Below are 25,048 nucleotides of genomic sequence, written 5' to 3'. Positions count from 1 at the left end.
GCGACTGTGGACACTTATGCAACAAAAGTTGAAAGCAATATTTCAGTGAATATGAGGATATGAAACCAGAATACAAGCTACAGCACGGAATAGGCATATTATCGTGCTAATAATAAGCGATATCTTTGCAGTCAAGATACAATCACACAACGTCCAATCGGTTACTGTCTCGGAGTGGGAAAACCTGGTGAACCACCGCTACGAAATAGTACAATGACATTTCCTTTCACTCTTTGTCTTCTTTCAAAAAGGTATTACATGGTACGGAATACTTGGCAACTGCATTATACCTTCGGCCCGAATTCACAAAGGTAGTATGCATCAATTCCATGGCGTAAATCCGCAAGTCCACAGACTACAGCTAGCCCAACATAGGCATACTTGCACGGCAGGTCTGCCAACATTCCCACATCCAAATCAGGGAGATTCCACACAGTAATCAGGGAGATATCTGTGTGTTACATGTATTTCAATGGGCGAAAATAATTCCCACATCAGGAAGATTTTAATAGGGTACATTTTCTTATTCAGACATGAACAGATTTTGACATTTTCAGGGAGACTCCTGCACAATCAGGGAGACTTGCCAGCTCTGGCATAGGTGCGTGTCAGCATGCGTTCATTATTGGATACTTGTTGGCTTACAAGATGTGTCCTCCGCCTTTTTGCGCAGTGGAAATTCACACGATCCACAGATTATATTAAAACTATGTACCTTTGTGACTTTCTACCTCGTCTGTGATATTCTGAAGGTTACACTCTGTCCAGTTCATTTCTGTTTCAAAAATGTGCAGAGATTTCAAATGGGTTTGATTTGACTAGCCGTAAAAGTGAAGAGTTCCTGATGATAAACGTACTAGCAAAGTTTGTACATCTTTACCAGCCAATCCCTACACTTTCAAGTCTGCATCAAGATTAAATCATGATCTAAAATAAGACAAATTATTTATGGACATAATATGTGTGCTCACAACCTTCACACTTCACCAGACGTTATTGTATACAGCATGCCATCATTTACAACTCAAACATTTTTTATCAAAGTCTGTGCAGAAGTAGTTGAATTTTCAGATTTGTCAAAGTAAAATCAATTGAAGTTGGTAATGAATAAGTGATGCACTTGAACTCTATGCACCCAGCACTGTGTCTTCAAAGAACTTGGAAGGCTTCATCAAAGATAATTGAATTAATGATGTATGTACTTCTTGAACAATAGCACTTCATTCTACTGGTGGAAGCCTATACTGACTTTGCCCACAAGAGGGCACTGTTTCATAAAGGTCCGCAGTGCAATTAGCCAGTTCGGAGCTCCGCTTTGCGCATGAGCAGAAAAAAGGGTCATTTGTACCGATAGGCATGTCGGTTTTTGTCTTGTTTTTTAATTCACTGGGATAAGCATCTCTGATGTAATGTTTATTCAAGTACTTCTTATAAATGCCGCTTGACAGCATATTATCCACCTGACAACAGAAGTTGTATTTGGCAATACTGTACCAACAGAAAGAGATTGTTAAAGGGATGGTATAGTATTGGTGGAGATGATGATTGGATTTTTATATTTTTGAGAGATTCCAAGGAATCACTTATGAAGTAGTACAGAGCATACAATTCTAAAAAGTATTCAAAGTTTATTTGATGAAAGTCAGTTTTGGAATGGCTGAGATATCCAAAAGCATAGTCAAACAAAGCAATCATAATAAAATGTGGGTCCCACCTTTTATTACAATAGCTCTGTTTTGGATATCTCAGCCATTTCAAAACCAATTTTCATCAAAGAAATATTGAATTCCTCTTAAAATTACATGCTCTTTCACATTTCTTAAGGAGTTTCTCATTATCTCACCAAAATATGTTAGAAACTTGAAGTTAGGTCTCAACCAAAACTATACTATCCCTTTAATACATGCACATTCAATGCAAACTAATGAAATGGATGCCTTCCCGACTGTTAACTGACGGATCATTCTGGTCATTTGGACTGCGCAAATTCATTTTTTGTTTGAACAGGATTGATGAATCCCACAGATTGAACAGGAAATTAGTGCGATGCTATACATCACTCCTACCTTCCATTGCTAGATTTACACCTATGAACACATCCCAAAATCCAGCAAATAATTCCATCGATAGCAGAAATGCATAATTGATTGGCAATGTTCAAGGTTTGAGAGGTCTCTGAAGGTTCTTTTTTTTCCTATCTAATTAATGTTGTCTTCAAACCTACTCTATTTCATTCTTTCTTCTTCTTTTGTCACACACTCCTGTTACAGTCCTTACACAATTATTTGACGGTAAAACCCAAATGTAAGTGCATAAGTGACGAGGGAATATGTCAATTTATAGTACCAAGCCAGTTTGATTTACTTCTCAAGAATAAGCTGTAAGTCATTACTATGTGTGAGCAGATACATGTATGTGCATTACCCCTTCCAATATGAACCGATAAATTCATGCTGATTTGTTAATTTTGGACAACCAAATTTTGCTCCCCGAATGAAATCAGTTCTTATAAAATGGTGATATGGAACATAATAAATTGATTGGACAAGAGCTATCATGTGACCAGTCTTTACTTTGCCTGCAGGTCCAACTCAACCATTAACCGGTCACAAGTGTACGAATTAAAAGTACTAATGACAACTTGCCTGCACTCAGATGGACTTCCCGTAAATTGCAAATGAATCGCAATTGGTTCTGTGTTCAGTTCAGTTAGTTTGATGCCGATGCTGGCATGCAAATCTTGCGAGAGTGGCTGCTGGGGGATTCACATCATGTCACCATTTTATAAAACATATAATGCACATCACTTGCCGAGGCATTTTACTAAAACCATCCAACCTCCGTAACATTTGTACAGTACAAGAACACACTCTGCTTCGCACTCATGTGTTTCTAGCTGTCAAAAAGTTAAAAGGTGAATAATTCTCACTAATGGCCTCTGTAAAGTGCACTATTAATTTGTATAATCATTATGAGCGCAAATCACACAAGGTTCATACACGACTGACCATCGCAAGTTTAGCCTTTGTACCTACTTCACTCTGCGAAAAATATCATGAAGGATTAAACATACATGATTCTAGCACTGCCTGTGCTGGATCTGTACTTCTTTTACCATTGTATGTTATCACACAGGATTTCACACATGAGTCATGAGCACACAGCCCTATTTCATCCGCTATCAATCGTTCTGTGGTACTCTCCAAACCACTGCGTGCCACTTTTACCACCATTTGTTTCATGTCGAAAGCTGTGAGGTTCATTGTGGCATCACAAAGAAAACACAACAACACGAATTAAATCTGAGAATTACAAGTCATGACACGAATGTTACATTTGAACAAAAGCAAATGGACTCTACAAATTCATTTTCTACTATAAGATTACCACAAGATCATAAACTTGGCATTCATTAGGGGCCTTGAGATCGCTGTTGTGTGGGAGATTCAATTCATTTACATTTGTCCAATAAAAGAAAATTATTATTATTATTATTACTATTATTATCATTATCATTATCATAATCATTATCATTATTATTATTATTATTATTATTATTATTACTACTATTATTATTATTATTATCATTATCATTATTATCATCATCATCATTATGATATTTAACAAAGAAGTTGGTGTGGCAATATTCAAGGTCATATTGTAAGCACTGGCCGTTGATTTCTGGAAAAGATGGATCACAAACCTTCAATGTAAATAGTTTGTTAAGGTGCCGTGCCTGTGCAAATTCCATCTTGCGCAGCTTTATTGAGCCAAAAATATTCAAATATTCAACTGCAGTCATCAATCAACCTATCCACCCTTACCTGTGTCACAGAATATTTAAAAGGATTTAATCACCAAGGATTCAATCACCAAGGTTGCAACAGGCCGCTCCCTCAATTCATATTCCAAGCAGAATATCACTTTGACAAGTCAGGACTTTTTACCAGACAGTTTTGCAAGTACTTCAATATGTGACCCATAACAACAGCAAAAGAATGAGAAATATGTATTACTGGTATCCCATATCATTAGCAAAGAAGTATGTATTATCCCATTTCATTATAAACAAAATATGTACTATCCCATTCCAGTAGCAAAGAAATATGTATTATCCCATTTCATTAGCAAAGAAAAATGTATCAGCCCATTTTATTAGCAAAGAAATATTTATTTCCCATTTTCATTAGCACAGAAATATGTATTACCCCATTTCATTAGCAAAGAAATATGTATTATCCCATTTCATTAGCACAGAAAAATGTATCAGCCCATTTCATTAGCAAAGAAATATCTATTTCCCATTTTCATTAGCACAGAAATATGTATTATCCCATTTCATTAGCAAAGAAATATGTATTATCCCATTTCATTAGCAAAGAAATATGTATTATTCCATTTTCATTAGCAAAGAAATATCTATTTCCCATTTTCATTAGCACAGAAATATGTATTATCCCATTTCATTAGCAAAGAAATATGTATTATCCCATTTCATTAGCAAAGAAATATGTATTATTCCATTTTCATTAGCAAAGAAATATTTATTTCCCATTTTCATTAACACAGAAATACGTATCATTTCGTTTTCAATAGCAATGAAATATGTATTTTCCCATTTCATGAGCAAGAGATTATATGTATTACCCCATTTAAACCAGCGAAGTTTACACTATCTCATCTCAGTGACAATATCCGCTGCATTTGTGCTGCAGAGAGAGAATGTTTTGGTCTGGCGTTACTGCTATGAATTTCAGTTGAATCGAAAAATGTGCAAAGGTAAAAATGGCATGAAATGTATGGCACATGTATACTCGGTATTTGCACCCTGCACAATGTGGTGTTCTGCACAGTACAATGTACAACACTGTGGTGAGTAGCAAAGCAGCAAATGACACGGACAATACCTAATGAAGAATAATAACCCTGTGCACTACAGGACAGAAATTTGACTTCATCCTATCTTTACATACACATTCTTAGTCAGAGGGGCACCTGGGATTTATTTTTCTTCATTCTTTGTGCTTAAAGGGATCATATAGTTTTGGTTGAGATCTAACTTCAGGTTTCTAACATTTTTTTGGTGAGATAATGAGAAACCTCTTATGAAATATGAAAAAAAAATGTGTATTTGATGAAAATTGGTTTTGAAATGGAAGAGATATCAAAACAGAGAGATCCTAATAAAATGTGGGACCCACCTTTTACTACGATCACTTTGTTTTAACTTGTTTTTGGATGTTTCAGCCATTCCAAACCCGATTTTCATCAAATGAACTTTGAATTCCTCTTAAAATGGTATGCTCTGTACTATTTCACAAAGTGTTTTCTTGGTTTCTCACAAAAAAGTTAAAAGCCCAATTCTCATCTCTACCAATACTGTACCATCCCTTTAATAAACTCACTAAGGTTAAAAAACAAAAACAAAAAAAAATGTAGCCTCACATCAGTCACCCAACAGTACTTAGTAAATAAAACTTGATTTACAGTGATAAGCATGGAATGGATGAAAGTGCAATGATGTTACAGATTTGTAGTCAAACAATTTGATGGGCACATTTTTCCACTCCTGAGGTTTTCCCCAAGAAATTTGTGACGATTTCCCCCCTCACTATACCCAGAATACAGCTAGCCACACTTCCATATGACCCGGCTCCTTGCTATAAGATTCTCCCATAATCTGATCTGTTGGTAGTGACAGCATTTATGACATTTAGATTCACTAACTTTCACAAAACTACCTCAGTTTGAAGTTTTTCTGTCTTTCTTTTTTTCTTTCTTTTTTCTTTTTTTTTTTTTTGGGGGGGGGGGAAGGGGTTATTACTGACTGATTTCTCAAAAAATAAACTATTTGCAGATGTGCTTATGATTTTGCATTGAGTTTCTTTTTCCTCCCTTTGTTCTAGGCCATGATCTGCTCTACATTTTATTCCAGACAATACCACAACTTTTCCAATTCCAACTGCAGAGCTGCCACCATTTGCGCATCAAAATAAGGGAGATATATTCTATGGAGCAATTTGGGGAGACATCTGTGTTTGCTTGCTACAGGCATGTAAATGGGCTAAAATAATTCTTGATTTAGGGAGGGCTTTGGCATTATTTGTGTGGACGTATACGGAGAAGGGAGCCTCCAGAAGTTATGGGGAGACTTACAACGCTAGCTCTGCAAATGTGACGAGCGGATAGTACAAAACAAGCAAGGAAAATCAAAAGAGCAATACAGGTGTGTTGCCAAGCATAGAGAGTGATTTTCTTTTCTTCAAAGCAATACTTTCTCGGTTCATTTTACTTCCTTTTTGGGGCTTTTTGTTCCATTCTCTTATAGCTTTTCCCTTCCTATCCACCCCCTGATGACAATCACCGTTTCCTTCACTTTGTAAATGGTCTTATCTTCATCCTTCTCGTTTCAACAAACACTGTGGGCCACATACATCATCCATCATATTATGCTTGTCATGAACTTGCTTCTATGAGCAAAGAGCATGAACTCATTTTGTTGGGTATGCCCAGTGCAACATGACATCATTTTACAAGTAATTCCATCTATGAGCAGTGACGTACCACAAGGGGCTACGGATTCAGTGTTGACAGTACAGCATGTCGCACAAGCATAAACAGGCTCTGCATGACCCATTCCACGTGCTTCAAGGTTTACTTCACGCTTGTACTCTCAGCCAAAATAATACGACAACCAAGACATCTGAATGAAAGTTTGAATAAATTAAGAAGTTCATTAAAAAGTTATATATTGCTTGATGTGTATCCTTCACATCGAGCACGTACATGTGTATATCTAAATCTGCAACATCAGTTTATAGTCACATGATCAGCATTCTTGTATGCTTTTTGCCCTGAATGGTCACATGACAAACTCACATGACAAGTCACATGACCTCTTTGACTCTGCAAAGCACTGAGACTTTTTCTGTACACATCACAAAAACAATTTGGTTTGACACTGTAAGACATTGAATAGATTGTTTTCTGTTTGTATTTACTTTGGCATGCTAAACCCAGGTCCCATGGGATCAGGTCCCATGGGTCCAAAGTTTGGATCCCCGTACGGTGGTCCAGTGGGTCCCATTGGTCCTGGATTCATGCCCCCATATCCAGGCATGCCTCGAGGTCCCATGTAGCCCATGGGGTTGTGGCCAGGAACTTGGCCCCTTGGTCCTGGGCTAGGCCCCGCTCCATGAGCCATTCCATAACCCTGTGACATCATCAGTTCTTGGTTCATCATGGTAGACAAGCGAGGGGCCGGACCCGCCCCGGGACCGCGCGGGAACGACGGATTCATGGCGCTCGGATTCATGGCGCTCGGATTCATGCCGCCTGTCACCATCTCCATTGGGAACGGAAGCTCAATTTGTTTTGGCCCCTGCGCTGGGCTGCTTCCCGGACCGGAGGGCAGGCCCGGATTCACATGCGGGTTTCCGGACTGCCCCTGTCCGCTCGACTGACTTGCATTGGAGGGAAAATACTGGAGAGTTTGTTTTGGTCCTTTACCATCCGGCAGCAGTGGGGGCGAGAATCTACTCTGTAACAGGGACAGGGGACTGTTGGCCTGGCCGCTAGAGGATGGTGGCATATTTGGCCCTACAGGCATACCCCTTTCCATACCCATCATATTAATTTCCTGGCCACCCTGCACCATTCCACCCCCCATCATCCCCGGGTGGGGCATGTTAGTCCTGCCCGGCCCAGAGGGCATCCCGCCCTCCATGAAGCCTGCATTGGGCATCCCACGGGGTCCACTAAACCTCATCATATTTGGATTCATTCCAGGGTTCATCCCATGGTCAAAGCTCATACCCTGCATCACTCCACGATCCATTGGGTGGGGCATCATCCCGGGGCCTCCTGGCATCGGGCCCGCAGCTCCATCCATCATGGGGTGGCCTTGGGGCACACCAGCTGCCATCATTCGCGACTGTGACATCATCATCCGCTGCTGCTCCCTGGTCATTGGTCCAGGCATGGGTCCCGGTTGGGGGCTAATCATGTCCACAGGGCCCATCGAGGGCGACATCATACCCGACTGGTGGGGCATGCTGTGGGACATCATGCTGCTCTGTGGTGAGATCATCCCACCCTGCTGGGGCATTCGGGCCGAGGACATCATGGGCCCCTGTCCAGGTATCATCTGCGACTGCATGCTTGGCGATGGCCCAGCCATTCTCGGATTCATCATCTGTCCCATCTGGGCCTGCTGCATGGACACCACAGGACCACCCATTCCCGGACCACTTGGACTGTGCCCGGGCCCGATCATTCCTGCCTGAGGTGGAGGACCATCCATACCTTGAGACATCATCCCGCTCTGTGGTGCCATGCCGCTTGGAGGCATCATTCCTGGCTGCGATGTCATCATGACACCGGGAGACATCATGCCACTGGACGGTGAGCCGATGGTGGGCATGTCAGGGTTCATGGGGCTGTTCATGGGAGGAGACCCGAAGTGCTGCAGCCGCCCGGGGCCCTTCATCTGCGGCTCCTTGTTCACTGCCTTCTGGTAGAAGGTGGAGGCATATTGCTGCGGGTCCTCTCCGCGTGGAGGGAAATTTGGTGCTTTGTCGCGATTCAGTTGGCTCGGAGGGAAATTGACGAGGCGCTGCTGAGACTGGACGTCCATGGGCTTAGACGCATCTGGTGTGGCACTCGCAGCTGAGCTCACGCTGGCTGCTGAACTTGTCGGGGTAGGAGCATTGCCAACACCTGCAGATGACGCAGCTGGGACACTTCCATTGCCGGCAGGAGTGTTCTGAACGAAGCGATCACCAGGTTTAGACACTGTCTGTTCAGGTGTAGCCTTCTGTGAACCATTTCCAGTGATGGCACTGACAGGAGGAACTGAAGCCGGTTTGCTGTTCATTGAAACAGAGTTTGGTGTACCAGGCTGCGAGGTATTTGGTGTGTTAAGCGAGGGTGCATTCTGCATGGACACGGAAACTGCACCGGTATTGTCCATTCCTACGGGGGTGCCGGGCTGGTTTGGTCGCGGGGATTGTTCTACGGCACCAACACTTCCCGGCGTTTGCACCATGACGTTCATGATTGGGTCACTGCTTGAAGGAGGTGGCTGGCTGGAGGGTACGTTCGACGCTGTCGGAGTGGGGGCACGGTAGGCGGGCTTCATTGGGCTACCCACTGACGCGTGAGGGGACATGGTGTTGGCCATTGGCACTGCACTCGCCGAGCTAACTGGACCAGGCGCTGATCCCGGTCCCTGGACAGCTGAAGAGCCTGGAGGAATACTGTTTGGATTCATGCTGGCAGGTCCCCCACTCATCACGGGCTGCTGGGCTCCACTCTGTAGTCCCGGCACCGAGTTGGAGCGGCTTGTCCGTGGCGACGGCATCCGCGGTGACATCGGGAAGGGCACGTTCTGACCGGACATTCCCGGCCCACCGCCTGCGGCGCCAGCTGGCATCATCCCTGAACCGGGTCCGGCGGGTCCCATCGGGATACCTCCCGACATGCTCGATCTCCTCTGCATTCCATTGGGCCCCTGGACAGGCCCTGCAGGCCCCGTTGGCATTGCTCCTGGACCAGCTGGATAGGGTGGAGGAGGTCCCATATTTAGTCCCATCATGTCGGGTGGAAAGGATCCAGGTGGATGTGCACCCATCATGGGATCACCACGCATTGGTCCCGGGCCGGGACCAGGGCCAGGTCCCATGGGTCCCGGGAATTCACCCATGCGCGCCTGCATCTTGACGTGCTCCTCCATGATCTTGCGCCGCTTTTCGAGGTAGAATTCTTGCTGTAATTTGTACCAGTCACGTTGTGCTGGAGTCATATTTTCCCAGTCAGGCGGAAGAGGGGGAATCATCATGCCTGAAAAAACAGACAATCAACAGGAACGCCCAAGTGAATAAGTTATCACGCACAAAATCAAACCATCTTACTACAATATACTTCAAAATAATCATGATAATGTTTTACCTTTTTTTTTTAAAGGTATTCTCAGTCTGTTTTTCAAGCCTTCTCCACTGTACAAGACTTTCTACACAACCCTCCATTGTAGTGAAAAGACATGTCTCACAAGCAAATACACTTCAGTATAAACATGCATAAATTCTTCAACCCTTTCCTTTATAATCAATATCTCAGTGCAAACTCATGAATATATTGCAGTACTCTTGGATTGAATTGTTTTGAACAACTGGAGTAACACCCCAGAAACACAAGGGACCAGGCTTTAACAATAGCAAACTTGAAGAGTCTACGTAATGTAAATTGCATGTTGACTTTTATTGATTACTAATACCCTGATCATGATGAATATAGCTGCAAGAATATCTAATGTTTGTCATATAGTCTGTCATAATTTTACCACCATATTTCTGTAGTATCTTGTCAACATACCAATTAAAAGAAAAAAACAATCCTAACCATGATTCTGTCAATGATATAATCTGTCAATCACTGTCAGACATAATCTGACTACATCCATGTGTCAGCCATCGCTTAACCAATTGACAACAGGCTGATTTTGCTATCACATCCATTTTCAATAGACACCTGCCTGAATATTCTCGGGACTCGTCCTCAAGGGGTTAAATACAAATATGATTAAACAAAAGACAATGGTATGCACCTTTCACTAGACAAAGAATAGTTTGCTTGTTTCCCTGCAACGTCCGATATTAAGAACATTTAGCAACATGGATATATACAGCTTCAGCTCAGTCCAGGATAAGGTGCATTTCAATGTCTTTTGTTAATCATATTTATACTTATTGCAACTGATTGACAAATTGGCCGTACATTGATGTAAGTATGCACTAATTTAATCAGTGTTTTGGTAGTAGCCAAGATAAAAATTCCTTTTATTATGGCGACTACTGAAACACTGATTAATCACTCATTCTATGTCATTATCATGATAAAATCTCTACCACACTGCTTGTGTGATTTTCATCTATTCAATGAAGTAAACTTAGACATGGTGCAAAAGTCTTCCATGAGCTAACAAACCAGGGACAATTTGTTAGATGGAAACCAAAGCCCAAATATGAATGTGGATTGAGTGAAAGCAGCTATACTTAGAACACATACAACTTTTAGGTGAAATTTTCAATTCAAATCAAACTTGATTCAAAGGTTGTGAATTTTTGAAGTTCCGGTGTCATCCTCGGATAAGGAGACTAGATTACGATACTTTATGGCATCATCATGAACAGCAATACAAAGAACGATTTTTTTTCTTTTTTCGTAATGAAAAATACATATTCCATAGACTTGTTACTGACATATGTCAAGGGCAAAATTACTTCTCCAGCTTCCTGAAAGAGTTACGTCAAACGCTTTTTCCTTACGCTAAATAAAGAGAAATTGTTTAATTTTCTTTTTATATTCTATATACTGCTGGCCATAATGATATAACAAAGTGCTGCAGTCTCCTTATCCAGCTAAGATGCCACCAAAATTTAAAAATTCACAACTGTTTTTAGTGTTTAATCAATTGTCCAATTTTCCTACGATTTTTAATGATCTGTTCTACTAATATAGCTGCTTTAACCAAATTGACCTCTTTTTTTAAGCTTTGGTTTTCTTGGAGAAATTAAAAGAAAGCCAGAATAAATTAAAATGATTTCCCGAAACTGTGTCTTCTTACCCGAGTGTGGCAGCATCATCCGCTGCTGCTCGGGGCTGACTCCCCTCAGGCCCTCCTGGGCGGGCATCCGGGGGTGCATGCCCGGCCCCATGCCCTGGTGCATCATGGGGTGCTGGCCGGGCCCACCGGGCCCCATCATCGGCCCGCTGGGGCCCATGGGCCGCATCATGGGGTTGGCTCCCGGCGACATCATGCCTGCAAGGAACGAAATTACAGGACATAATCAGCAATGATAACCTTGTAAATAGTATTGTAGTATTCTGAAGGCTGAAGAGGAATCCATGATTTTTGCCATTAAACAGTATTTCTACTTTTCCTGCTTTATGCATGTGTCGTAATACAATCTGGGGGGTAAAAGTAAAATATCCATAAAAACTGGAGGACGGCTTTGCAGAAAATATGGCAAAAATGTGATAGTTAGTGTCTCTGCATAATAGAGCCTTCACTTTAAAAGACATCACTGACCACAAACTCTGAGTCACTGACACAATGTACATCTTATGATGGTTACAAGTAACTTTCTATTGTGCTCCTCACAAATATTTCAATGAAAAATGGGCAATACCACTAACACTCAAGTGTATCGATAGGAATTTGTAGCGACGGGAAGATTCCTGACAATCATAATGACTGAAGACCTGGTACATGCGGAATCAGGGGTGGCACGATTGAACTGATCTTCATTCGCTCGCCACAAGGGTACATTTGAAAGCCACAAATCGCGCCCATCAGCGTGTATATGTGCATCAAAGTATACGCTCATCAGCATGAGTTAACTCCAGTATAGATTCTTTGGCTGTGTGTACTTACATAGAAATCAGTGATAAAGCTGTACACAATACCTAATGGGGATCCTCAAACACACATACAGTTGTGCTCAAAAAGTTTCATAGTGAGCCCCTTTAATATGCTATGCACATAATCAAGGTTTGATCAAACTACAGTAAATTCCTGTACGGAATAAGCTACTGTACATGACATGAAAAATCTCTTCTTCTTTTTTTTCTTTGTGCATTGCTGTGCTGTTAAGTCACCATATCATTATCAGTGACATTCACTGGAACACGTTTCTGTTTTTTTCTGCATGGAAGAAGTAATGCTATATGAAAAAAATCGCTTCTTTTTTGTGCTGTTCAGTCACCTATTCGTTATCACTGATAACCACTTGACATTTTTTGTCCTGCATGGAAAAGCTATACAGTGCACTCCCGTTATAACGAAATGCTCGGGACCGGCACTTTTCTTTCGTTATAACGAAATTTCGTTATAACCGAACAAATACAATATATAACGAAAACAAGGACACCACGTATATACAACATGTATATCATATTCTGTTTACTGAATACTCATCATACACTGGAAAGCTATGTGAAATGTGATGGGATAACTGTATCACAAAAAAAAACTCAAGTTCCTCTCAGAAACTGTGCGTGACACAAAGAGCGAACACACAGTGGTGTGAAGCGTTCACCCATGCAGAGACGCTATAAATACTTGTTCCGCTAGGTGTTTTCGAAAGCAATTCGCATTTCGTTGTAACGGAGCACATTTCTTTTGTTTTTCTTTGTCTGTGGCGCTCGGAAAAGACTTCGTTATAACGGAAATTTCGTTATAACCGTGTTCGTTATAAGCGAATTTTTTACCATAGACTTTAATGGTGATAATTTTGGGACCAGAAGATTTACTTCGTTATAACGAAATTTCGTTATAACCGTGTTCGTTATAACGGGAGTGCACTGTATCACATGGAAAATCTGTTCGCTTTTTTTTTTACTTCCATTCTTCTTGTTTGAAGTTGAAGATACTATGATGTCATGGTTTTTTTTTACATGCGTATGTCATGTTTTCTTCTTTTTTGTGTGTGTCTATTAAGTATGCTAATTCTAGTATTTGATTATTGCTAAAGTATATTATGTAATGTAAATTATTGTAGAGTTTTGTAGTTATGTTGAATATAATATTATGTTTTGGTATAATTATGATATATGTAAGGCGCTTAGAAACTGTGTATTAAGTGCGATATAAATGTTCATTATTATTATTATATTATTTGGGCTGCTGTTTGGTCACCATACCTTGAGGTTGTCCCATGGGGTCCTGGGGAGGGGGAGGCATGCCAGTGGGTGACATCATCCTGCCAGGAGAGGGCGACATACTCTGCTGGTCCTCGGGGAAGAGCAGCCTCTGCATCTCCTTGAGGGTCCGAAGTCGCTCCTGCCGATGCCGCAGCTGCTCCGGGGTCGGGTTGTCGATCTGCTGGGGAGGCTTGTAGTTGGGCAGGTCGTAAGGGTTGACAGGGGAGGCCGGGAGGGACTGGGACGGGTGCGAGGGGCTCATAAACGGGCGTGGTCCCTGGGGCTGCTGGGTCACACCGCCGGGGCCCATGGGCTCGTTGGCCATCATGAGGGCGGGGTTCGGCGAGCGCATGGCCGTGCGCATGGCAGGGTTCGGGGAGGCCATCCGCATGGGGGACATGTCTGGCGGGTAGGACGGTGCCATGGTGGTCGTCATTGTCTTTTTGCTCGTCGGCGGGTTCTCCCAGAGCGCGCTGGGGTCGAGGTTCTCTGTCTCCGTCGTCGCAGGCTGGTTGTGGAACTGGGCCTGCGACATGGGCGGCCGCATGGGCATGTTCTGTGGCGGGAACCCCGGACGATAGGGGCCCGGCCCGTACGGCCCAAAGCTGGGCCCGCTCGGCGGCATGCCTTGCTGCATGGGCCCGCCGGGTCCACCCTGTAAGTTCGCTTGCAGCGGCTGCGACGTTGAATTCGGCCGCTTGCGCTTCTTGTTCCCCTTGGTTGTCCCACCTGTCGGCGCACTACTCTCCAGAGGCGTCTTGCGAGAGTTCTCAGTATTCTCTGTGTTTTCAGGGACGCTCTGCGGAGTGCTAGGATTCTTCCCTTTCATGTTGTCCATCGCCTTCCCATCCACGCTGTTGGGCTTTCCATTTTGGCCGTTGGCAGTCTGGCCCGTAGTCCCATCTACTGATTGTGACGTACTGTTCTGCTGGGGTGTACCTGGCCCCGTGTTTGCATTTCCCGCGTGATTTGGAGCAGCGCCAGTATCCTACATGGAGGACAAATTGAAATATAAGGTTACAACTAAAAGAGCAACAACTGTGATAATTTACAGTCCTACAGGAAAAAAAATCAAGTCGTTTCATACATCAAAATGTGTTGCCTTCATATACATATATATATGTATACATGCATGTGTGTCCATGTCATACAATCAATAGCTTTCTTTGTATATGTACAATGTGAATGTGAGAGTGTGTGTGTGTCTATTTTGTACAAACAGTTCATCTCTCTGTGGGAAATTCTGGCATCTTTCCTCTTAACCCGTTGAGGACGGACTGACTTTGCTATAACACGCATTTCCTATAGACACCTGACTGAGTATTCTCGGAACTCGTCTTCCACGGGTTCATGTAAGACTACTATCCCAACAGTAGGACTAATGACAACATTAAAAGGAAGGTATAGTACTGGTGGATATGAGGATAGGGCTTTAAACTTTTTACGAGACACCAAGAAACCATTTATGAAATAGTACACATCATACCAATCTCAGAGGAATTCAAAGTTTTTTTGAAAATCTTCAAATTCCTGAAATTCTTCCGTCGAGATGCTTTCATTGCAACTGATTGACAAATTGCCCTACATCGACGTAAATAAGCACTGAATTGATCAGTGTTTTAGTAGTAGCCATGATTTTAAAAAAATAAAAAATCATGCTCAAGTATGTACGCCCATTTTTTATCATGTCTACTACTAAAACACTGATCAATTCAGTGCTTATTTACGTCGATGTAGGGCAATTTGTCAATCAATTGCAATGATGAAAATCTGTTTTTAAACGGCTGAGACATCCAAACACAAAGCGATCGTAAAAGAAAATGGGTCCCACCCTTTATGAGGATTGCTTTATTTTGGATATTTCAGCCATTTCAAAACCAATTTCCATCAAATAAATGTTGAATTCCTCTAAGAATTACATACTCTTTCATATTTCAGAAGAAGTTCCTCATTATCTCACCAAAAAAGTAAGAAACCTGAAGTTTGGACTCAACCAAAACTATACGACCCTTTCAATTGAAGGAGCAATGGTGTAAATTGATACTCCTGTCATTATGGTGACAAACCAGGACTTTTAATTCATTTTTGTATTTGTTTAGTAACAGACAGACCTCCTCGGGGTCCAGGAACTTCCGCTTGCAGGACTGGGCCCTGTGGTAGGCCAGGATGGAGTCAGTCTGCCCCGTGTAGACGGCCTGGGCCGCCCGGTTGGCCAGCAGAGTGGAGAAGGTGTACACGTGCTGCTGGTCCGGCAGGGTGTAGTTTGGTGGGTGAGGGTAGCCACTGATTTGCCGATGGAGCATGTTCATCGCTGTGGTAACGGAGAAAGAGAAAGGCAGAGGGAGATAGGTGTGTCAAAACAGTAACCTCTGTTATCCGGCCATGTAGGGACCAACACCTGTTCATATACACTATTAGCCAGATATGGGAGAAATTATGTTTATGTAATCATGTATATGACTATGAGTAGGCTTCTAGCCGAGTAGTACGTACAGTATACGTACAGTCAGTGTATACTGCAGCAGTGGTGTAATTTATGCTAGCTTACTCTAAAATCACAGTCATGAAACTGAAACTTTTCACTTAAAATGTATAATGATGTAATAATGATGTATTTTTTACGTTTTGAATGGTATTGAAATTTGTATAAGTCAACAGGTAATAATTCTTAGGTTCCCCCCTCAATTTTATATCAAAATTCCGTCTCCTTTTTTCCACTATTTGAAATTATTTCCCTTTCCTATCCTCCTTTTCTTTAATGATTTACGGACTTGGTATGATAACTTATATGTATTTCTGCTTGATGTTGTGTCGATATCACATTTTTTACTTTTAGTTCTCATGCTTTTGGGCATTGTTATTATTTACCCATTTCTACATTTTTACTTCCTTGTCCGCTTTTCTCCATCTTGCCATACTTGTTATTCTCTATACACGTAAATATCTCCTTACCTGTTGTGCAATACTCTCACCTATCCCATTTTTTGATGCTCAGGTCTGATGTGTATATTTTTTTTTCACGTATGCTTATACTATCAGTGTCATTTTCATTTCTTTTTTATGAGTCTAATGTAAAGCAACAGTATCAGCCTTCGAGCTGCTGTATTGTTATTCTATTTTTTTTTACATTTGCACAATAAACCACATTGAAAAAAAAAATTCGCACCACATGTTTCTAGAGGGAATACTAGTATCATCGATAAATTCCAAGTTTTGTACAAGTGTTAACTGTGTCTGAGATCACTTATATTTTCCCCTTCACTGCTCGGAGGTGTACGGATAATAGAAATGTCTGTGTAACAGACGGCCTGATAATTGAGGTCAGACTGTACACACATCACAAAAAGTTCAGATTATTCAAGAGAATCTATTCAGTATACCTCGATGGATTCTACATGCTATCAGGCCTCAACATGACAGCACTAAATTAATGATTCTCTTACAGAGTTGTATTTATTGCCACTGATTGGCAAACTGCCCTTCATCGATGTGAATAAACAATGCTTATTCAGTGTTTTAATAAGAGCTACGATAAACATCAAGGGCATACATGGTTTATTGCTCAGGTTTGACTCGAACAATGACCTTGTGATTGCTAGACAGGCGTCATACATCCACGAGACTAGTGAGCGTCCACTTGATAAAATGTGGTGGTTCTGATCCCTAATACATCCCCACGTATTACATATCAAATCAATGATGAAAGGCAATTTGTCAATCAATGACAATTCTAGCTGTTATCATATCACATTTTATTACGCAGATGCCTGAACCATTTTAGGGCTAATAGTGTGTGGGGTTTTTTTGGTTTGTTGGTTTGTTTTTTTTTGTTGGTTTGTTTTTGTTTTGTTTTTTTTGGGGGGGGGATATACTGTAAAACATGATGCTTTCGCGGCATGAAATTTTTGCGAATTGGAGCCGACGGCCTTTTTCGCGGCATGAAATTTTTCGTGAGTTGCCTCTAACATTCAATGCGTATAGTGTGACAAGAACTTTCACGCGCATTGATTTTAAATCGCAAATTTTGGCTCCCGCTAAATTTGTTATATCAAAATGCACGCAATCATTCCTCATTTTACCGTACATTCACTACTTGTACAGGGTTTAACACAAATTGTTTCTCCTAATTTTCAAATTGATATTTGGGTAAGGGCAGCAAACGTTTAACTCTTTACGCACCACAGTGCGAACCTCCTAAGTACCACACTATCCTGATACTGCAACACAGGCACTCTTTGGGAAAACATCCTTTTTTCAAATCTATGTAACTTTTTAAAGAAATGTTTAAGCTGGACATCCAGTGAGCAAAGTTGTAGAGAAAATTCCAATCTTTCCTTTGATTCTTAATTTGATTGATTTAATTTTTTTTTTTTTTTTTTTTTTTTTTTGGGGGGGGGGGGGGGGGAACAAATCAATGATTATTCTTCTTTCAATGGTCAGTGGGTGTGTTATTGCCCAGGCCTATATTTGTATGTATATTGAAACATCTACTACTTTACATATTTGTAGGTTTTTGTGTGTGTTTTTTTTTTGTTTTTTGTTTTTTGTTTTTTTGTTGTTTTTTGGTTTTTTTGGGGGGGGATTTCTGCGTAAGATGCTATTCACAAATTTAATAACACATGAAAATATTAACTCTGATCCTGGCATGAATGCAACATGCATGCTTACATTTTTCCATTTATCAATTTACTCCACAATCCCCAACTTCAAATACTCACAAAATTGTTGCTAAGTCCTCACTTGTGAAAAAAGAGGCACGCTGAATAATCGTATATACAGCTAACTGTACAAGCAGAATCCATAAAATAGAAGGGGAGTGGATTTCTTTATACGCCAAATATTTTGCGTGGTTTAAACTTTTGCAAATTTCACGAATCGTGTGGTATTCGCGAATTTAAAAACATGTGAAAATCTCAACTCCGATTCTGACATGTAAGTGACATGCACGCATACCTTTTTCTGTTCAGTACCGCACTCCACGATCGCAAATTTAACCACTCCCAAAACTGTCAGAAAGTCCCGATTTGCGAAAAATTTGACTCACTAAATAAATGAGATGTATGTGTGTATGTGCGTGTTGCGGGGTCTTACATTTATCATCTTGTGGCCCGTTTGTCATCATCTGATTGTTCATGTTCATGGGGCCCAGTTGGGTCATCCCGGTGCCATCCTTGAAGAAGACCGAGTCCAGGTCGTCCTCCTTTTTGAGCCCAACGCCCACTCCTCCGTCAATGCCGGGTATCTTGTCGCCCCCCTTCATGGGGTCCATCCTCAAGTGGGCGGGGTTTCCGGGCACCACGCCCCCGCCCACGCCCACACCTCCAGCATTCTTGCCCAGCTCCATACCTTTGATGCCCGCCTTGTCGTCGTGCTTCATGCCGACGGCCGCGGGCGGCCCAAGCGGGGCGATCTCGTCCTTGAGGTGCAGGGCGCGCATCTTGGGCGAGGCCAGCGACGTGTTCAGCTTGAGGTCAAGGTCGCTGTCGCCGGCCGCGCTGTTGGCCAGTTTGGCCAGCTTGGTCAGTTCTTCGGACATTTCTCTCTCTTTCCCTTTGGTGGTTCTCTTCCACGCTGAAATTTTTGATCTCGTTCCTCTCTTCTTCACTTCCAGTGTCCAGTGTCTCTGATCAACTAAGTTTTGTCCTATTTACGATCCATGTGGCATCACCTACACCTATCGTCAGCATGAAGTATACAGCCATTTAAGTACCTGCAAGAAAATCGCAATAGACACAAGATGTTAGAACAGTTTGAAAGTAAAAGAGATATATCCAGCTACAAAGACAAATGTAGTTATAACATGAAGCATTTTCGTTTAACAAACATATGCAGCATAATGTTTCCCTAATGCTATGACAAGCTAACAGCTCCTTCAAACTGTTAGATGGATACGTGTAAAGCATTACTATAAAAGCAGTGGTGGCATCATCAAAAAAAAAAAATGTCTTGTAACTCTTCAACTTATTTTTTTTAAGACTCCAAAACAATAAGGGTACAAAAAACCTTATGATTAATTGCCAACATTGAGATCATCAGGTGGAGTCCATGGATTCTTCACCAAGGCAAAAACTTCTGTATGTTAATAATAATTTTAGATTAAATTCACATTAAACAGAATAGATCAAGATTTTATTGAGTATTAATAATCCATATTGATCTCAAGTGTCAAAAGAATTTAAACAAAAGAAAGAAGAAATCATTTCCAAGAATGAATGCATCCATCTCTTCAAGTATCACATACGTTTTAATGCTGGGAAATATCAGGGTTAGATATTTAGAGAATTGTCTTTATTTAAACCAGTAATATATTCTACGATCCCTTTAGATGTCTTCTCCCCCCACCCCTCCCCATCCCTCACAGTGCATGAGCAGCTCTTCCAAGAGTTTCAAATTGGGGAGGTGGAATATTCCACCTTTTAAAACAGCTCTGCGAAAGGCAGGAAGATGTAAACGGTGCCTCTGAGGGTGGAGCTGAGCCTCTTCCATCCACCCCAGTTCCCTCCAGCCTCCCCCATCAACCCCACTGATCTGTCCAGCCCACAGCGATGATTCTCAGTTTAGTGAAAATTAGCCTATCGGGGGGAAATCACCCAAGCAGTCCCAACCTACGGAACATGTATAAAAGCTTGTGCCACGAGTGGTATGTGCAAGACATTACAGATGGCCCAGAATTCATTATAGTACAGTTCGACCTCGATTATCCGGCCATGTCGGGACCGACGCTCATCCGGATAAGCGAATTGGCCGGATATGGGAGACACGTAGCTGCCGTCCAAGCTGCCGTCCCAGTGCACTGGCAGCTACACAGGTAGCGTACCCCGCAACGGTGGTGTAATCTATGCTAGCCTGCGCAAAATTGTAGTCCCTTCTTCACAAAAATAAAGTATATCTTTATGTGAAAATCATACATGTTTTACCTCATTAGATATTGAGAAACATTGATTTTAAAGTCACTGTTTTTTCTCAATTTTTGGATGAAAAAAAAAGTCCTTCACTGTGTGAACGTGTCCGGATAATAGAGATTTCCAGATAAAAGGAGGTCGGATAATCGAGGTTGAACAGTATACATTGTACTCAAAATATCAAGGGGAATGAAACCAAAACATATGTACATGTATGCAGATTGAGTAAATATATACACTTGTAAATGTCATACTTGAACACATAAAGTGAAGTTTGAGGAAAATCTCACAATCCATTCAAAAGTTATGAATCTTTAGCCCCACTGCCACTGCTGGATAATACATAAGACTACATGCAAAACAATTTTTGATGTCATAGCAGAACAATGAGAATAAAGAGAATATATCAAAAGAGAATTCAACATACAGTGTATTTCAATTTTTTTCTGCATAATGAAAAAGCACTTGCCTTACCTCTTTCGCAAGTCAGGAAAATCTTTTACATTTCGTTACTGCCACTGCTAGATAATAAGACTACATGCACAACAATTTTTGATGTCAGAGTAGGACAATGATATCAAAGAAAATATCAAAAGAGAATTCAACATATTTCAATTTTTTCAGCATAATGAAAGAGCACTTGCATTACATCTCTCACAAGTCAGGAGAAGTAATGTTACCCTCAATGTATCAGTCCCCATTGAACAGAATGTCTGCCTTCTTGTAAGACATTAAAGGACAAGTTCACCTTCATAGACATGTGGATTGAGTGAATGCAACAATATTAGTAGGACATATTAGTGAGAGTTTGAGGAAAATCGGACAATCTGTTCAAAAGTTATGAATTTTTGAAGTTTCTGCTTTAATAGTCACGTCTGGATGAGAAGACTACTATACCTTGTGATGTCACATGAGTACAACGATATAAAGAAAGTACAAGGAAAATTCAACATATTTTCACTTTTCTCGCATAACAAAAGAATACTCGACTTCTCTCTTTCAGAACGCAGGGGGAATAATATTACCCTAATCATATGTGAGTAACAAGTCGGTACCAGTTCTGTCCGGAGTTCCACAGGGTACTGTTCTCGGACCGCTCTTCTTTCTTCTCTATATAAATGACATCTCTAATGACTCTTCTTCAACAATTCGTTTATTAGCAGACGACTGTATTATGTACAAGGAGATCCACACTACACAAGATAATCAGGCCCTTCAAACAGATCTTGATCGTCTGAGAACGTGGGAACAACAATGGCAGATGAGATTCAACAAAACAAAATGCTTCGTTATGCACATTTCACATAAAAAGAACCTAATTAAGGCAACTTATCATATTGGAGAAACCATCTTGGAGGCTGTTACAGATCACACTTACTTAGGGATCCAATTAAACAATAAATTGAACTGGGCAAATCACATTCGAGGTGTATCTTCAAAAGGAAACCAAATCCTTGGCCTCCTGCGAAGAAATCTCTTCAGTTGCTCGTCAAAAGTCAAATCCATCGCCTACAAAACCCTCGTACAACCCAGACTAGAGTACTGCGCATCAGTTTGGGACCCATACCAGAAAGAATATATAACTCAACTGGAAGCCATTCAACGACGATCTGCCAGATTTGTCCTCAACATCCACCAAAGAACCTCCAGTGTCACTGACATGCTTGAACGCCTTGAGTGGAAACCACTTGAACATCATAGGGTTGCCCTTAGACTGACATTACTCTATAAATCGGTCTACAATTTAAATGCTCTGGATACGTCTCATCTGCAATCAAGTCCACTGGAAAACAGCAGGACGACAAGGCAACAACAGTCCATTTTCTTCAGAAAGTTAAAAACATCAAAAGATTGTTATAAGTATTCTTTATTCCCGAGAACCTGTGCTGAATGGAATCTCCTTCCACCGGATATCAGAGAAGCTCCCAGTCTAAACTCATTCAAACGGAAGTTACATTCATTTGACCTGGGGAAAATTATCCAAAAAGCACATTACAAAATATAAACACTCCGCTTACTCGACCACGCCTGCACGTTTATATCCCTGATGTGGAGTTTGTGCAGTATCTCACCAGATCCAGATCCAGATCCAGTCGAAGAAATGTGCACTTTATTCAAAAAGTAAAGTTTTGTGAAATTTTCTTTTTATTTTCCTTATATCGTTGTACGCATGTGACATCATACACTGTCATAGTCTTCTCATCCAGCAGTAATTGCGCAGATACTTTAGAAAAACCATAAGTTTTAAACGGATTGTCTGATTTTCCCCAAACTTTCACTGATATGTCCTAAAAATATTGCTGCATTCACTCAATCCACATGTATATAATGGTGGGCTTGTCCTTTAAATCTTACGTCTAGTCTGGTGTAGTGTAATCTGACCTGGTCAGGTGTGTTAAGGTGTAACACTGTGTGGTGTTATGTGGTGATGTTTGGTGTTATTGGTGATGTTTGGTGTTGTGTGATGCAGTGCAGTGTAGCAAAGTGTGGCATGGTACGGTGTGGTGTAGCATTGTGTAGTATGGCATTCTGTGACAGTGTGACACGGTGTTTTTTTACGCAAACCTCGACCGCCATCAACGAGACTTACTCAGTGAGGGAATGCATGGCCCTTCCGTGGGACCAACGTCCGAAGGATGCAGGGTTTCGTGGGGCCCCCCTTGTGTCTTAGTGTATCACGTCTTCTACCAACAGTGCAAGTCTAGAAGGAGCTCTGTATCAAAAGACATAAGAGAAAGTATTGGCATATGATTAGTCACGATCATTCGCAACAACATACAGAAAAGAAAAAAACATTTAGAGTTGTTCCACCAACATTAGTAGCAAGACCACAAGAACCAAATCTCAATAGGGAGCTTCAGATTTGTAGCGCGGACGCTTGAGACGATGCTTGAGCTGGACGTTCTCCTCTCCCCTGCGTCTTGTTGAAAACTAGCTTTAGATTACGCTGGGATGCAGCCAACGTATAAAAAATTAAATGGTGCCCCCATATGATCGATGCATGAAATAGCTCTCTAATTCGTGAATTGAGCGGACATAAAAATAGCCCAGAACGCATAGCGAAAAACTCAGACGACGCAAACTATAAATAGATCATCTTGATGCGCGGTTATACGCATGCGCAGAACATGTTTTTTTCCTCTGAACGTCCCCGTCATGAAAATCTAAAGCTCCCTTTTATCTTGTGCGACAACTTTAATGCTGTTCCCAAATTTTGCAGCCCTACTCTGCAAACAACATGAACCCTTGGGTACAGGTTAACTCACTATTAAGAGCCATCCCTTAATGTGATGTTGACTTTTGCATAAACACTGATAGCAACAGCAACTTTACAATCATTTTCTGGTACCTGCAAACATAAAAGTGTATTGTGAGGATATGAAACTGCAATTTTTTACATGTAACCCAAGGACCTAGTTGAAACTTTAGAGTGGGAAGCTCTCAATGAAAATGAAAGGAAATCAAAGATGATGGCAAATAATCAACTTGTTACTGCTGCAACCACAGGTCTTGAAAGAAATCCTTTGCTCTGGTATCTATTCTATCTTTAGACAAACTATGCCAATACTGGACAGATCTCTAGGGAATAAAAGACAGGGCTGAGGAGGAAGAAGAGATATGAAAGTGACCAAATCACACTACGAAATAAAAAGACAAGAAACAAACATGGTTAGTTTCCATAATATCACTGTCCATAGGTTTTCTCACTCTATCACTTTCATAGTTGACTAAATACAAAAACCTAATTCTAACAATAAGAGAGACATACAGCTCTATAACACATACACAAAACGCATTAGATGCATTTTCTTTTCTTTTCTTTCTTTTTTTTTTGAGGGGAGGTTTCTATTTTGCAAGCATTCATTGTAGAGTACTGTGAATTTGTCATACACCAATGGCCATCTCATATTTTCATATATTTTGCACACAATATTTCTAAATTACTCTTGGCGTGAAATTTTTGTTGCGTAGAGAGGGATTACTTTTGTGAAAAACCTGCCGTCGCTGACCATTCGGATGTCAGCTTTCAATGGTCAAACTGCAGAAGACAAACCTGTGTCTTTGACCATTACAGACATAGTACTCAACATCTCGTAGCTTTTTCGCCTATTGCGTACACCCACTCTCGCGAGACGTCTTAATCGCATCATATCGGTGATGAATATTTTCCCAAAATACACGATGACAGCTAGCTGTGGTTACCCCTCAATTTCCTCTAAAAGTCACACGATGGCCTTGAATCAAGACAACTGGCCTCTTTATTCTGCCTCTAATTGTGACTTTGCCTTTCAAGGCGATGAATGCAAATTTCCATTGTGTTGACAATTCAAAACAGACTAACAGTCATTCTCAGAAAGAAAATAAAAATCTAATGCATTCATATTGTACTTCAAAGCAGTTTCTATCGTCAAAGTTTTACTCTTAACGGGTTGTTGCTAAAGCAG

The 25,048-nt window shown here is 41.3% G+C and overlaps 1 protein-coding gene across 2 annotated transcripts in view; it reads right to left on the bottom strand.

Annotated features, from left to right (window-relative positions):
• Positions 1 to 6,222: 6,222 nt before the first annotated feature.
• The window catches only part of LOC139730200 (uncharacterized), a 94,918-nt gene continuing 76,092 nt past the window's right edge, over positions 6,223 to 25,048 (bottom strand). For both annotated transcript variants that reach the window (XM_071641097.1, XM_071641096.1), the window contains exons 3-8: positions 23,194 to 23,316; positions 18,793 to 19,411; positions 15,813 to 16,012; positions 13,702 to 14,689; positions 11,624 to 11,818; positions 6,223 to 9,840 (exon numbers count right to left, since the gene is read on the bottom strand). In XM_071641097.1, the coding sequence (XP_071497198.1) occupies positions 6,998 to 9,840; positions 11,624 to 11,818; positions 13,702 to 14,689; positions 15,813 to 16,012; positions 18,793 to 19,237 (4,671 nt within the window). In that variant the 5' untranslated portion in view covers positions 19,238 to 19,411; positions 23,194 to 23,316 and the 3' untranslated portion in view covers positions 6,223 to 6,997. The remainder of the gene's footprint in view (positions 9,841 to 11,623; positions 11,819 to 13,701; positions 14,690 to 15,812; positions 16,013 to 18,792; positions 19,412 to 23,193; positions 23,317 to 25,048) is intronic.

The sequence above is a fragment of the Diadema antillarum genome, unplaced genomic scaffold (assembly GCF_040938485.1).
Source record: "Diadema antillarum isolate AM-2024a unplaced genomic scaffold, OU_Dant_1.0 seq00000297_RagTag, whole genome shotgun sequence".
Taxonomy (NCBI): Eukaryota; Metazoa; Echinodermata; class Echinoidea; order Diadematoida; family Diadematidae; genus Diadema; species Diadema antillarum.
This window is presented reverse-complemented; position numbering and strand designations above follow the sequence as displayed.